The 13,182-nt window shown below is 43.6% G+C and overlaps 1 protein-coding gene across 8 annotated transcripts in view; it reads right to left on the reverse strand.

Annotated features, from left to right (window-relative positions):
• Ccdc180 (coiled-coil domain containing 180) overlaps nt 1-13,182 on the reverse strand; it is a 51,819-nt gene that overhangs the window by 483 nt on the left and 38,154 nt on the right. For all 8 annotated transcript variants that reach the window (XM_087183644.1, XM_087183642.1, XM_087183638.1 and 5 more), the window contains 7 exons: nt 10,010-10,076; nt 9,101-9,242; nt 5,605-5,765; nt 5,199-5,336; nt 4,576-4,687; nt 1,736-1,841; nt 841-976 (listed from right to left, as the gene is read on the reverse strand). In XM_087183644.1, the coding sequence (XP_087039770.1) occupies nt 841-976; nt 1,736-1,841; nt 4,576-4,687; nt 5,199-5,336; nt 5,605-5,765; nt 9,101-9,242; nt 10,010-10,076 (862 nt within the window). The remainder of the gene's footprint in view (nt 1-840; nt 977-1,735; nt 1,842-4,575; nt 4,688-5,198; nt 5,337-5,604; nt 5,766-9,100; nt 9,243-10,009; nt 10,077-13,182) is intronic.

Raw genomic sequence — 13,182 nt, forward strand, 5'->3', positions numbered from 1 at the left:
TCCTCCTGAGGCTGAGCCCCTGGCCTCCAGCCCTGGTTGAACTCAGTGAACAGAGCCATTCTCTCTGCCTGGCATCTGGGGAAGTGCCAGTGGTGAGCATGTCTGGCTCTCCCAATCCCAGGACCAGAGAATCTGCGGGCAGGACAGGGCCTTTCTTGGGGCACTAGGACTAATGGCCCATGGATCTTTAGAGCTACAAAGTCCCTTGACTGGGAGGTAACATCTGGGAGTAGCCTCTCTTGTCAGGCAGACTCATAGGGTGTCATGGTCAGTGGGATCAAATCCTAGGTCTGCTGCTCTGTCATGGCACAGAAGGACAAGTGTCTTCATGCAACTTGTCCTTGTCAATGAAATGGGGACCATAAATTGTACCTCCTCCTAGGAGGATTCAGTGAGATGCCCCATGTTAAGAACAGAAGATACCAGCAGGTACTTAGTGGTTGTTAGTGCTCCTGCTATCAAGCCCCCACTGCAAAGCCACTTCTACCCTCATATCCATGCCTGTCATATCGCTTAGCTCACTCTACTGTCCCTCTGCAAAGACTTTCTTTATGCCCAGTGTGAGTAGGTGTCCCTCAGCTGGGCTCCCACACCAGCAGGCTCAAACTTAGACCTATGCTAGCACTGGTACTGCACACAACCCCCGGCTCACATCCTTATGCCTACAGACATCAGTTGCATGTTAAACCTGTGGCTTTGGGAAGCACTGACATGTGTTTGTCGTCTGCTCCATAGGATATATGTTAGGGTGCTCAGTGGCAAGCAGCCTCCTTCTTCCTGAGGCAGCCATGCTGAGCTGCTCTGCACTCCCTGGGATATACCCATCCCACCCAGTCTCACCAGGTACATTGCATCTCGGGCTTCCACCGCAGCCAAGTGGCCCAAGGTGGTCTTAGAGGTGGTTATTGAGGGTGTCTTCTGAACAAGAATCTTGTTTCGGATGGTGGTTTCCGTGGGCTTGATTCCTGGCCACTTCCTACAAACACATATTTGGCTTCATTATTCACAACTCATCTGCCACCCCTGCTGCTAATAAAGCCCAGCAATTATTATGGCTTTAAACAGCTTCATGAAAAGAAAAGGCTCAACTGAACATTTAATGTTCCATTTCTTTAACTTCTGTTTTGTATTTCCAAACTGTTGTAATGGCTGTGTGTGCAGTCTTGGGTTCCGTGTGGGGAAGGGGAATGCCACACCTCAAGTTGCTTTCCTTTTCTGGGCCTGTTTCCCCATCAGTCTGCAAGCCAGCCTGCAGTCCTGACCCATTTTCCCTACTATGCTGTAAAGGTCACTGCTGGGAACATAGCTGGGCAAGTCATTGCTTTCACATTCTTGGAGCACAGGGGACAGACAGTTTGACAGTTCTCATCACATATGACAGAGAGCTGGGGAGGTTCACAGTGCCCACAGTGACCAGAGAATATGCCCCTCTCAGAAGGCTTTCCTTTCTTTGTAGGCTCATAGGATGAGCTTATCATGTAAACTCATAGTTCCTGAGCTCTTAGTATATGCAGGGTGGGGGGACTCCAGGACAGCCTCATGTAACTTTTTTTTTTTTTCGTAAATCCACTTGAGGTGTACTGCCATGTCTATTTCACAGTTAGGAAACTGAGGCTCAGAGTACAGTGCCTTTCTAAAGTTTCCAGGTCTGTCTGAGATTGGAGACTGAACCCCTGAGTATCCCCTGCCCAGTGCCTAGTAGACACAGCCATTTGTTGCTGCTCTGGGCTCTCACCTGCTCCCACGTTCGATCAGAGGCGTCTCACTCTCTTCCTCCAGGGAGAGCCTGGCCAGTCTCCTCCGTATAAGGGTTGACATTTTCTGTTTGGAGGGCTCCATCCCTGACGGGAAAAAATTGGGTTACTGACTGTGGCGTCACTCCCAGCGTGAGATCAAGGGGTGTCCCTGTGTGGTAGCACTGAGAGGTAGGAGGGCTCGCCCCCAGCCTCCCTGCTTGGGGCCTTCAGTGACAGGCAGGGCCCCTCCACTGAGAAGCTGGTGCGCCAGACAGGCAGCTGGGGCAGTGGTGGTAGTGGGGATCACTGCAGAAGTCTTAGGAGTGATCTAGGTGGTTCCCAGCCCCAAATCCCTGGGCTGGATCCTCTGATCTTCCCGAAGCTTGTGTGAATCCCCAGATATGCTTTGTAGAATCTTTAGCTCAAATGCTTTCTGAGTAAGAGCATCCCCTAGAACAAACATATTCAGGCTTGTTTGTTGAATGTCTGGTTTGCTGACTCAACCCATGTTATGCTTTTGTGATAAGGAGAGGAGTTGTGTGGAGTGAGGGCCAGGAAGCAGGAGACTCCCTGACTGCATCCTTGTCTGCAGTGGATGGTAGAGCCAGGCAGCTTGGCTCAGAAGCCTGAGGTTAGACAGGCAGAGGCCTCCTATGTGCTGGGGATTTTCCCTGCTCAGTAGTTCCATGCAAGGCACCAGAGTGGGCTCCGCTGCCAGCTCAGGTGTCTGTTCTCACGGGGCTCTCAACCACCAGTGTCCCCGCTGGTTGTGCTTTCCCAAACAGACCTCTGATACTGGAAAGTAGCCAACACCTCAAAAGTGTGTATGCATTTTGACCCAGAAGCTGCAAGCTAAAAGCTTGTTGCCCCCAAATAATGATGTATAGAGGCAGAGATTTTCTTTGGCCTAATTATAGGAGTGAAAAGTTGGAAATGGCCCAATGCTCAGCAGCAGGGGATGAGTTGGTAAATGACAATGCTTAGTGAATCACAGTGAATAGCAACAGAAAATATCCATAGGACGGCCAGCCTGAGGTCCACCTAAGGGGGATCGGGGCACACACACATCCACAGGCCCTGCACCCACCCCTGCCTGTGCCCCATGCATGCAGGCCTGCACCCACCAGGAGGGGACCAGGAGGGGACCGGGAGGGCTAAGGCCACTGATTTCTAGGCTGAGGGAATGTGTTCTTCACTAGCTTCTTAGTTCATACTAAATTTCTTATTTAACTGTAACAAACTCTTATTGTTTGTTTTAAAACTTTAAAAAATAGAATAGATTTTTGATTACTTTATAGAGTAGCAACAAATGAATGATATTGAATATACGATTATAATCTTATATTTATAAAAGTGCTATGCACATTATAAAACATTTAAACATCATTTAATGGTGTATGTGTGGGAGGGAGATTTTAGGATCCTCCCCCTACCCCACCCAGCAGTTATCATCAGCAGTTTGACACCTGTCCTCAGGCTCTGTCTGTCTCCTTTGCTTTGTCTCTCTCAGTGTCTGCCTCTCACACAGATTCATTTAAACATCTGTGAGTATGTATATTGATAGTCTCCAGTGTATACTGATAGTTTTTTAAACATGGGATCATGAACATGTCCTCCTTGTCCATTTGTCTTTTTACATACCGTCCTTCCTATGTCCTTCCACATCAGCACATACAGACTTGCCACTCTCATTTTAAGAGCTGCACCGTATTCATTGTATATCTGCACCATCTCTTATGCATCCAATCCCTTATGTATGCATATTGGTGCTGTTTCTAATTCTTTGACATTTCAAATAGTACTGCAACAAATATTCTTGAACATGTACCTTGAGAAGAGTGTGCAAGCATTTCTGTTGTGTACATTCTTAGAACTGCTAGGTCAAAGGCATATACATGCAGGTTTTGTTTTGTTTTGTTACTGGTAGTATTGGGGCTTAGATCCAGGTCCTCACATTAAGCTACATCCCCAGACCTTTTTTATTTTTTGAGACAGGATCATGCTAAGTCACTAATTGTCTAGGCTTGACTAGAACTTGTAATTTTCCTGCCTTACCCTCCCATAGTGCTGGGATTCCAGGCATATACCACCATGTCTGGCCACATGTAGAATTTTCATGGGACCTGACAAAGGATTCTCCAAGAAAGTAGTTATCAAGATGTGGTCCTACAAGATACCTGCTAAGGATCCCTTAGGGGCCTGTGTTTCCTATATCCTTGGCATGGGTGGCTGCTACCAAAGTTGAACCCTTGGCAGTCTATTGAAATGATATCTATGAGAAATGATATCTCCATAATATTTACATTCACATTTTCCATCATCAGTGAGGTGGAGCGTCTTTCAGTCATTGGCCACAGAACTGCTTCTCTTTTGAATTACATGAGTTTATTTTTTGTCTGCTTTTAAAAAATGTGACTGGTGAGAGTTCTTTGTACCACAGAGAGGATAACCTTTTCTCTGATGCATAGGTTGTGAGGAATACATTTCCAATTTGTGGTTCTTTTTTTTTAATATTTGACATTTTTCTGTTTTTGTTTTAGCCTCAGGGAAGTGCCAGCTATTTCTTTCATGGTTTCTGGTTCTCGTGCCATTCTTAGAAAAGTTGGCCTTAACCCAAAGCATATGAAAATATTTACTGTTAGGATTTTATTTATTTACATATTATCATTGATCCATCTAGCATTTGCCTTTTTAATAAAAAAAATTATTCCTAATGAAAACAAAATCAATTAGTCTCCTCAGTTTTTACCTTGGTGAAATTGGAGAAAAGTAGATACTTCTTACCCCCTGCAAGCCTCTCCTGACCCCTGGGACCAGAGCACAGGCCTTGTGCACTTACTGGCAACCTGGATGTCGTCCACAGTAACCACTTCATCCAGCTGCAACAGAAGCTTCTCGGTGAAAGCGGCTAAGCTGGTGATGAACAAGTGGCTGTATTTCCTTGCAAATTCCTGGAAGAAAGGGGCAAGCATGGAGTTGGGGGAGAGCTTCCCTCCAAGGCCAGATGAGGGACAGCTGGGTTGGTACTGTAGAGAGGATGTGGGGATCCTGCTGGTGAGCTGAGCCCAAAACCATGGTGCCAGTTGCCTCAGAGCTAACCAGCAACTGGTCCTCAGAGTCGGGGGCCTCTCCCAAGAGCTGATTTAGTTTGAGGATAAGCAGTGATTCAAAAATGGCTAAGGAACACACACAGACATTTCACTGAAGAGGAAATAAAAGTAGATGTGGATCATGAAAAAAATTCAATTGCTAATTTTTTAAACAATTTAGAAATCATAGAAATGCAAAGTAAAACACCCAATAATGACCATTTCACCTACAAAACTCACCCACTTTCATTTCTGCTTTGGCCCAGGTGCCAACCAAGGTACGTCCTTTGCCAGTGGCTGCCCACCAGAGCCAACTTTCTGCAGGGCAGTATGGCCCCCAGCACCCAAACTAGGAGTCAACAGCACTACTGACCTCCAACCTTTCCCTGGTCATCTTGATTGCATGGTTCAGCTCTTCTTGTCTTTTCTTTTCTGAAGCATGTAGAGACTTCATTTGCTGGAAATTTTGGGGGTGTCCAAGATTTGGATGGAGCTTCTGGGCATTTTGATCCTTTGAATAAATAATCCAGAATTTAGCAGGGATTATTGCTGCTGAATTCTGCAGCAGACTTGAGATCAGTATCAGAATGTCCCTGGTCTATGTATTCTGTTAATTAAGGCCATGGCCACACAAATGTGTCTTATGACCTGGGTGTGTGAAGGACCCAAGCCCAGCTCATCTCCTTCTCTTGGATTTAGCTGTCCATGACCTGCCTCCATTCTGAACTCCCAGTAACCCTAAGTCCTGGTGTGGAACTGGCTGGTCCTGGATCTCTCACCTTCCTTCTCTCCAGCTGCTTTTGCTGCTTCTCAAACTCTGCCCGGATGTCTTTCATGGTGGTGCAAAACTTTTGCCAGTGTTGATCCTTAAAATTCTCCGTCACCAGCCAACACACCTGGGGCAACAGCTCCTCAAATCTCTTCATCTGGAGTCGCAATTCTGCAGGAATTGAGGGTAGGGGCCACAGGAAAGGACATAGTGAAACCAAGTTGCTGAACTGATCTCTCCAACAAAGGCCCACTGCAGTTTCCCAAAGGGAAACCACATGGTGATAGGGATTCCATCAAAAGAGTCCTGTAGTCAAACCAATATAGAAAATATTGGTTACACAAGTTCAAAGGGTTTGTCCTCTATATACTCTGCTGCCTTCTCAACTCATTTAAAATGCATCATGTTTTTCAGCAGTTTGGCAAGTTCTCAATCACCTCTTCAAATATGGCCTTGATCTAGCCTCCACTCTCTCCTTTTGTATCCCTAATAGCCGTATATTAGACTTGCTCTTTCATTCACATCTGTTCACTTCTCTCACATATTTTCATCTTTTTATCTTTCTGTGTTGCAGTCTGGATATTTTCTTTGGATCTACCTTCCAGATCACCAATTTCATCTTCAGCTGTGGATAACTTAGTAAGTAGTAAACCCATTCCTAGCCTTAAATTTTCAAGTCTTAATTTTCCCTTTTTAGATCTGTGTTACTTTTCTCTCTTTGCTGAGACAGAATATCCAGCACCAAAAGTTAAAGAGGAAAGGGCTTATTTAGCTCACAGTTTGTAGAAGTATCAGTCCATAATCAACTGGCTCCAAAGCAAGGCAGCTTGGCAGAGGGGCATCTCAGAGAACAGTTCATGGCAGAGAGACAGTAGTAAAGCAACAAGAGAGCCTGACAGTATCTTTCCTCTACCTTTATCTTATTCAGACTACTGGAATTAGGGTGGTGCCAAACCAATCACTCACTCATGTGTGGTGGTTTAGTAATCACATACCCTTAATCCTAGCATCACACACTAGATTCACCCACCTATGACCGAATGAGGCTTTGGGGGGACATCTAGATCCAAACCATAATAGAGTTCTATTTATTCTCTTTTTTATCCACTTTGTCATTTTAATAATCTCTTGCTCCTTTTACTCACATTTCCAATTCCCTCTTTTATTTAACTATTATGTAAGTATTTTATATTGTGTATGATAATTTCAACATCTGTGCCTCTTGCTTAAGGTGCCTTGTTTCCTTGTGTTTGCATAGGTTTTGTTATTCTTTGTTCATTATGGTGAACTCTGATTCTGGGAATTTTATTTGTGGGAATCCTCTGAGGTCTAAGTTGAAGGGAGGGTCTCTAAAGAAGATTTTAAGGAATCTCTAACAAGCAAGTTTTGGATGCTACAACTCAAGATCATTTTAAATTAAAGTATCAGTCTGAGATCATTTGGATGATGCACAAAAACAAAATTGAATTCATATTTAAATAAATGTGAATTCAGGTTTAGAAACAATCAGTATAAGAGATGACTCATAGTTCTTGATTCTCATTCAAGTTTTTTTCCCCTTTACCTAGTACCAAGGTTTTTTTTTTGGTGTTTTTTTTTTTTTAAATAAGACAGTTTCCTCATTGTTAAAAAGGAGGAACTTGGTTTATATCGCCTTCACTTTACTCCATGGGTGGAGCCCTGTGAGGTTCCAACTTTGTGTGGAACTTTCTACTTCAGGTGGAGTCAGCAAGTGCATTTAGGGCAGTAACTAATTTATCATCCAGTGGTCCTATTGTCACTCAAGTTTTGGCTTTTATATGTTTTCTACTTTACAACTAGCTCATCCATGAGTTTAAAAAATGTTAGCCCTAAAATATTTTATCCAGCATTTTATGTATTTTCAGTAGTGAGGACACTAGCCTGCCAAACTAAAGATATGCAAGTCTTCTCTTGTGGAGAATTATGAATCTGCCAGAGAGAGACCTCATCTGTAGCATTTTCCAAACCCATTTGACCATGAGACCTTTGTTTTGAGGATAATCATGTAGGATAGGATCTCTCAGAGCTCAGTTGGGGTAAAGTATAAGCTAGAGATATAAAGATTGTAGCTTCAATTCTAGTTATTCTACAACCATAGTGATGAGAGATACTGCTGACCATTTATTCCCTGTACATGCAAATCCATCCAAAGGATTAATCCTCATAAAAACTTTCCAAGGTGGATGTTGTTACTATCTTCCATTTATAGACAAGGAAATTGAGGCTCAGGGAAGTGAGAGCACATGGCAAAGTTATACTTTTGGCCCCAGGTCTGACTTTCCCCAATCCCTCCCTCCTTTCCCCCAGGCTGCCTCTGAAATGGCAGAGCACAGCACAGCAATGTAGTAAGTCAGCAGCATTGAATATTCAGGAAGGATGTACTGACACAATCTACAACATGCAAAACATTAGGCAATGCTGAAAAAGTCACAATAAAACCCATTATTTTGTACAATCAATATGTGCAAATAAAAAACAAAGGATGGTTTTTAGCAAATTGATCTAATATGGATGTAACTTGTAGAGCTGTGTTTGCTTAATAGCACTTTGATTGTAATCTGTTTTTACTGTCCCTGAGTGAAACTTGAATGAAAAACTTATAAATGTTTACACCTCAAGTAAAAGGAATAGAAAAGACAAAGAAATATTTTGAAAGTCCGCTTGCTATGGTTTGGATAATTGTCAATGTGTTGAAGGCCTGGTCTTTGGCTTGTGGCACTGCCAGGAAGTGGTGGAATCTTTAAGAGATGAGGCCTAGTGGTAGAAAGTCTAGTCATTGGTTTGTGATCTTAAAAGGGATCTGGGGCCTCTGGCCCCTTCCTGTTTTTCTCTTTGACTCCTGGCCATCATGAGAAGAACAGCTTTCTCTGCCAGTTGCTCCTGCTGTGATGTTGCCTCATTACAGGCCTAAAAGCAATGGACTGAAACTGCTAAAACCATGAGCCATAAAAAGCCTTTCTTCTTTGAAAAAAAATTATGCAAAATTAAAAAACTCAGTTACAAAAGGCCACGTGAGTACATTCACCTGATAGTATAGAAAAAGGAAAACCATAGAGGCATTGAGTGGATTGTTTGCAGTGTAGGGCTGGGTGGGGATAAGGTGATGAAGGTTTTAAGAATCGCAGTGGTGATGACTGCAACACTGTAAATAGACTAAAAAAAACTCTGAAGTGTGCATTACACATGGGAATTGTATGACAAGAAAATGTTTCCATAGAGTTGTCAAGAATAACTATGGAAGGAACAAAGTGTTTTCAGTGGTACAAATCACTACATTTCTCAAGGAAAGTAAACTTTTCTTTTTGCATTGTTTTTCTCCAGTTAACGCTAACCATGGCTTTTATCTAATCCTAAGAGATCACCTTTTCACAAGGAGTCTCCTGTGCCTCCTAGCGATCTCAAGTGATGAGAGGTCAAGGCCAAGTACTGTCCCTGGGTTTGTGCCCCACCTGGGTCCTGCCTGGCAGCCTGCCAAACACACGTACCCATGAGGCAGGAGTTGTGGTACTCATCGGTTTGGCTCTGGTACTCTAGGATCTTCTTACTGATGTGCTCAGTACACTGGTCCAAAGTCTCATACATGCAGTCAGGCCTGGTGACTGGGCGCTTCTCTTTTCGGTAAAAATCCTGCCGCAGAGGAATGATCATGCTTGGGTGAAGATCCTCCCTATGGGACTCTAGCCTTGGCTCCTGGATCCACCCACCCACCCTCATTACCATACCTCCTAGTCTTTGCTCATGTTCCCCCTCTGCCCTCGCACCTCCTGTCTCCTAGACAGAGCCCACCCACTATGACTCAGGGCCAGAGTGAGCCCTTGTTACTTGTTAAGTGAGTGAATAACAAATCCTATTTGTCCTTCAAGATCCAAATCAATGGAATCTCAAACTGTGACTAGGTTGGGAGCCTACTAGGAAGCACCATGCTGGGCACAGACTATGGGCCACAAAGACGGACAAGGATCCCCAGCTCTGTGGAAGAAAGCACCAGTACTATGTACGGTGTGCTAGAGCTTGGTGCTGGCCAGGGGCCACTGCCACAGCCCCACCTTCTTCCTGTGCTCCCGCCATGACTATTGGTCTCCTGCAGGGTTCTGGGCTCTTTGGAGACAGAGGCCAGGTTTGTTCCTCTCGGGACACCCAGTACCTGATATGCAGATGATATCTAAGATATGTTTGAGGACTGCCTAAATGCGTAAATTAAATGCTGAATGAAAGAGGTTGGGTTTCTAGGAAGACAAAAAGCACAGAAGGTGACAGAAGGTAGGGAGGTCATGAAGAAGGTGAAATCATCTCTTGTCATTCACTCCCAAGTATCCATGATCAATGACTGCAGAAGCACAGGCAGCTGGCATGTGCTTCAGGGTGGGTTCAGGCACATGGGCAGTGGATCTTACCTCTGCAACAGACAGCAAGTGCTCACTTCTTTCCCACAGGAGGGTCAGGATGATCCCTTTAAAGTCCCTGCAATACACAGGAGCAGATCCCTGATGGGCCTTGTCTAAATATCTCAACATGAACACAACCAAACAGAACTTCTAAGTACTTTGGATGGGCTGTCATCCTTCATAATTACTTATTATGCCCTAGGTCTGTGCACACTCTGATTCCTCTCCAAAAAGAAGCTGCAAACTTTCTTCTTGGTCACATTTGGATCTCAGCTTAGTGCTAATTCCCAGCTGCCTAATACTTCCAGAATGCTCCTCACCCCCATAACCCTCTAACCATGAAGATTTGGGATTACTTTTAAAATCATGATCACTATTCATCTCTTTCAACTGATTTTTAACTCCACCAGGTGTTTAAAATATGAATTGGGAGGTCATTAGGCTGAAACAGCTCTATTACCTGGAGTTCCTACATAAACTAAAGGGAAGCAAACTCAGAATAAATGTTATGATCTAGGAAAACAAAATTTAAGCTTAACTGATCAGAAATAGCCAACTAACCCCTAACTAGAGACTTACCACTTTAGCTAATCCAAGCTCTTCTTCTCCTTTTTTTTTTTGGTACCAGGGATTGAACTCGGGTCCTTGTGCTTGCACAGCAGGCGGTGAAACCACTGAGCTAAATCCCTGGCCCAATCCAAGCATTTCTTAGTCTTGCTTCTGTGAACTCCTTGTAAAAGTATTTTCCTGGTACTGTATTCCTTGGTGGAGGCCTAAACCACTTATCATCTGACACTGACCGGTTCATGAACTGCTGTGTGCTCAGACAAACTTGTTAACACTTTAGTGTGTCTGAGTTTATTTTAACACAGGATGTGGATTTTGTGTGTCTGTTTTTGCTCACCATGCAATCTCCAGCCAAGTGCAGGGCCTGCACCTGTCAGTGCCGCAGTATTGGTTGAAAGAAGAAAGAAGGATGGCTTATAAACAGTGATCAAATGAGCAGGACTTCCTGCAGAAGCAAACATCCTCCTACTCACTCTGGCCCGGGGGCCCATGGTGCACACTCCAGGGGTGTGTAAGGAAAGTTCTACAGACCCGGTGGATATTCCTGCCCAGTTAGGTCAAACATTTTGAAATCAAGAATAAGATAAAGTACAGATGTATTCAAACTGCACGAAGCATCAGTAATATTTCACTACCTGTATAAAGTGTCACAGTGACTGCTATACACATACATCATGTTTGCCACTTTCTAAATTGTATGTGTGTATATGGGTCACTTGGTCTTTCATTTTAAAATTCATTTATCGTACTTAAAGAAAATTAGGAATACATTGAAACACAAGGGAAAATGAATGCCAACATTTAAATGTATTTTCTTCTACTTACTTTATAAAATCACCCATAATTAGATGTATGTGATTTTACATTCTGCTCTGTTCACTTATTAAGCTCTAAGTGTCCTCCATATTGTGATCATCTTCTTAAATGGCTGTAAAGCAGCATTAAATATACATGTATCATAGTCTACAATGCTCTAATTTTAGACTTTTAGGGTTTTTCTCATTTTTGATTGGCATAAACAGTATTTCATGGAACATATTTGTGCAAGAAGTTTTTCTTCATGGTGGAATGATCTCCTTGGGAGAAATACCTGAAGAGCTACAAAAAGGCATGATTTTAGAGTGTTATGGCTTGTTTCTCGATGTCCCCCCAAAGCCTCCTGTGGTCGTAAGTGGGGGCTTTTCAGAGGTGCCTGGGTCTAGGATGTGTGATGCTGGGATTAAGTGTTTGTGATTACTAAATTAGTCCGCTGATTGGTTTGGCATAGTTCTGGGTGTCAGTAATGGGAAGGTCCACCCTGGGTGTGGGTGACACCACTGAAAGAGCACCACTAGAAGGGATAAAAGGGAGAGGCAGGATGCTGCTGCTGCTGCTTCACTTCACTACTTCGCTACTTTGCTGTCTTCTGCTCATCACGAACTGTTTCTCCTCTGCGCTGCCCCTCTGCCAGACCACCCTGCCTTGGTGCCAGCCAACTATGGACTGAAACCTCTACAAACTGAGTCAAAATAAACCTTTCCTTCTTCAACTTTGGGTCTGTCTCAGGGACAAGAAAAGCAACTAGGACATGGGCTTCACTAAACCTTGCCAAATTGCTTTCGGGAAAGCCAACATGCTGTTGACTCCCAACTCTCAGTGAAAGGGAGGGACCATCTCCAAGTCCCACCCCAAACTGACAGTTTCCACAAAAATCCATGTATGTGTTGGTTAATCTCAGGTGAAATATGGTGTGGACCTGCTGCTCCACTTCCATTTCTTCATATTTCATTGAGGTTAAGTGTTTCCCTCACATTATTATCTCCATTTTTGCTGCCTCCTTTGTGCATGGTCAATTTAAACCTCTCCTTGCCCCTACTGAGTTCTCCTGCTAAATGTTCTTTAGGAAATAACCTGGGGGTATGGGAAAGACTAATGTATTTATTTGCCTTTTTTCCCTACAAGTTTCCCATATTTCAAGATTTCTACTAGTGCTTCTCAGGATGACTGACCTGTGTTACTGAAGGGAGTCCAGTTTGGGACCCATGAGAACTCACTGGTTCTTTTCTACAACTATAAGAGGAGGGTTCTCCTTTTATCCATTGTACAGATGGAAAGACTGAGGCTTGGGGAGAAGTCTTCTGGCCAGGGTCCCAATGTGGTGATACAGATAGGATTAGTCTGATTCTCTTTTCTGAGCAATTTCTCCTTTCAGAGATTTAATAAATGCTTAATTAATGTTTTTCTATTTAGCCTATGGATGGTTTTTAAAAAATCACTAAAATACTGTGGTCATTTCTATTATGAAATCTATTTGGTCATTTGATTATACAAAGTGATGCACTATTGATATATGTGACAGTTTGGATGGATCTTCTTATGGTTTGAATGTGTCTTCCAAAGTTCATATGTTAGAAACTTAATCCCTGATGCAAAGTGTTGAGAGGTGGGCCTTTAAGAGGAGTGGGTCCCTGCTGGGGATTTAGCTCAGTGGTTCCGATGCTTGCCTCACAAGTGCAAGGTCCCGAGTTCGATCCCCGGTACCAAAAAAAAAAAAAGAGGAGTGAGTCCCTGATAAAGGGATGCATTTAGCCCTCTTCCTTTCCCTCTCTCCTTCACTCTCATTACCCTCTGCTCTC

The sequence above is a fragment of the Heterocephalus glaber genome, unplaced genomic scaffold, assembly GCF_053883595.1.
Source record: "Heterocephalus glaber isolate CG9 unplaced genomic scaffold, H.glaber_assembly_v1.0 deba00001481, whole genome shotgun sequence".
Taxonomy (NCBI): domain Eukaryota; kingdom Metazoa; phylum Chordata; class Mammalia; order Rodentia; family Bathyergidae; genus Heterocephalus; species Heterocephalus glaber.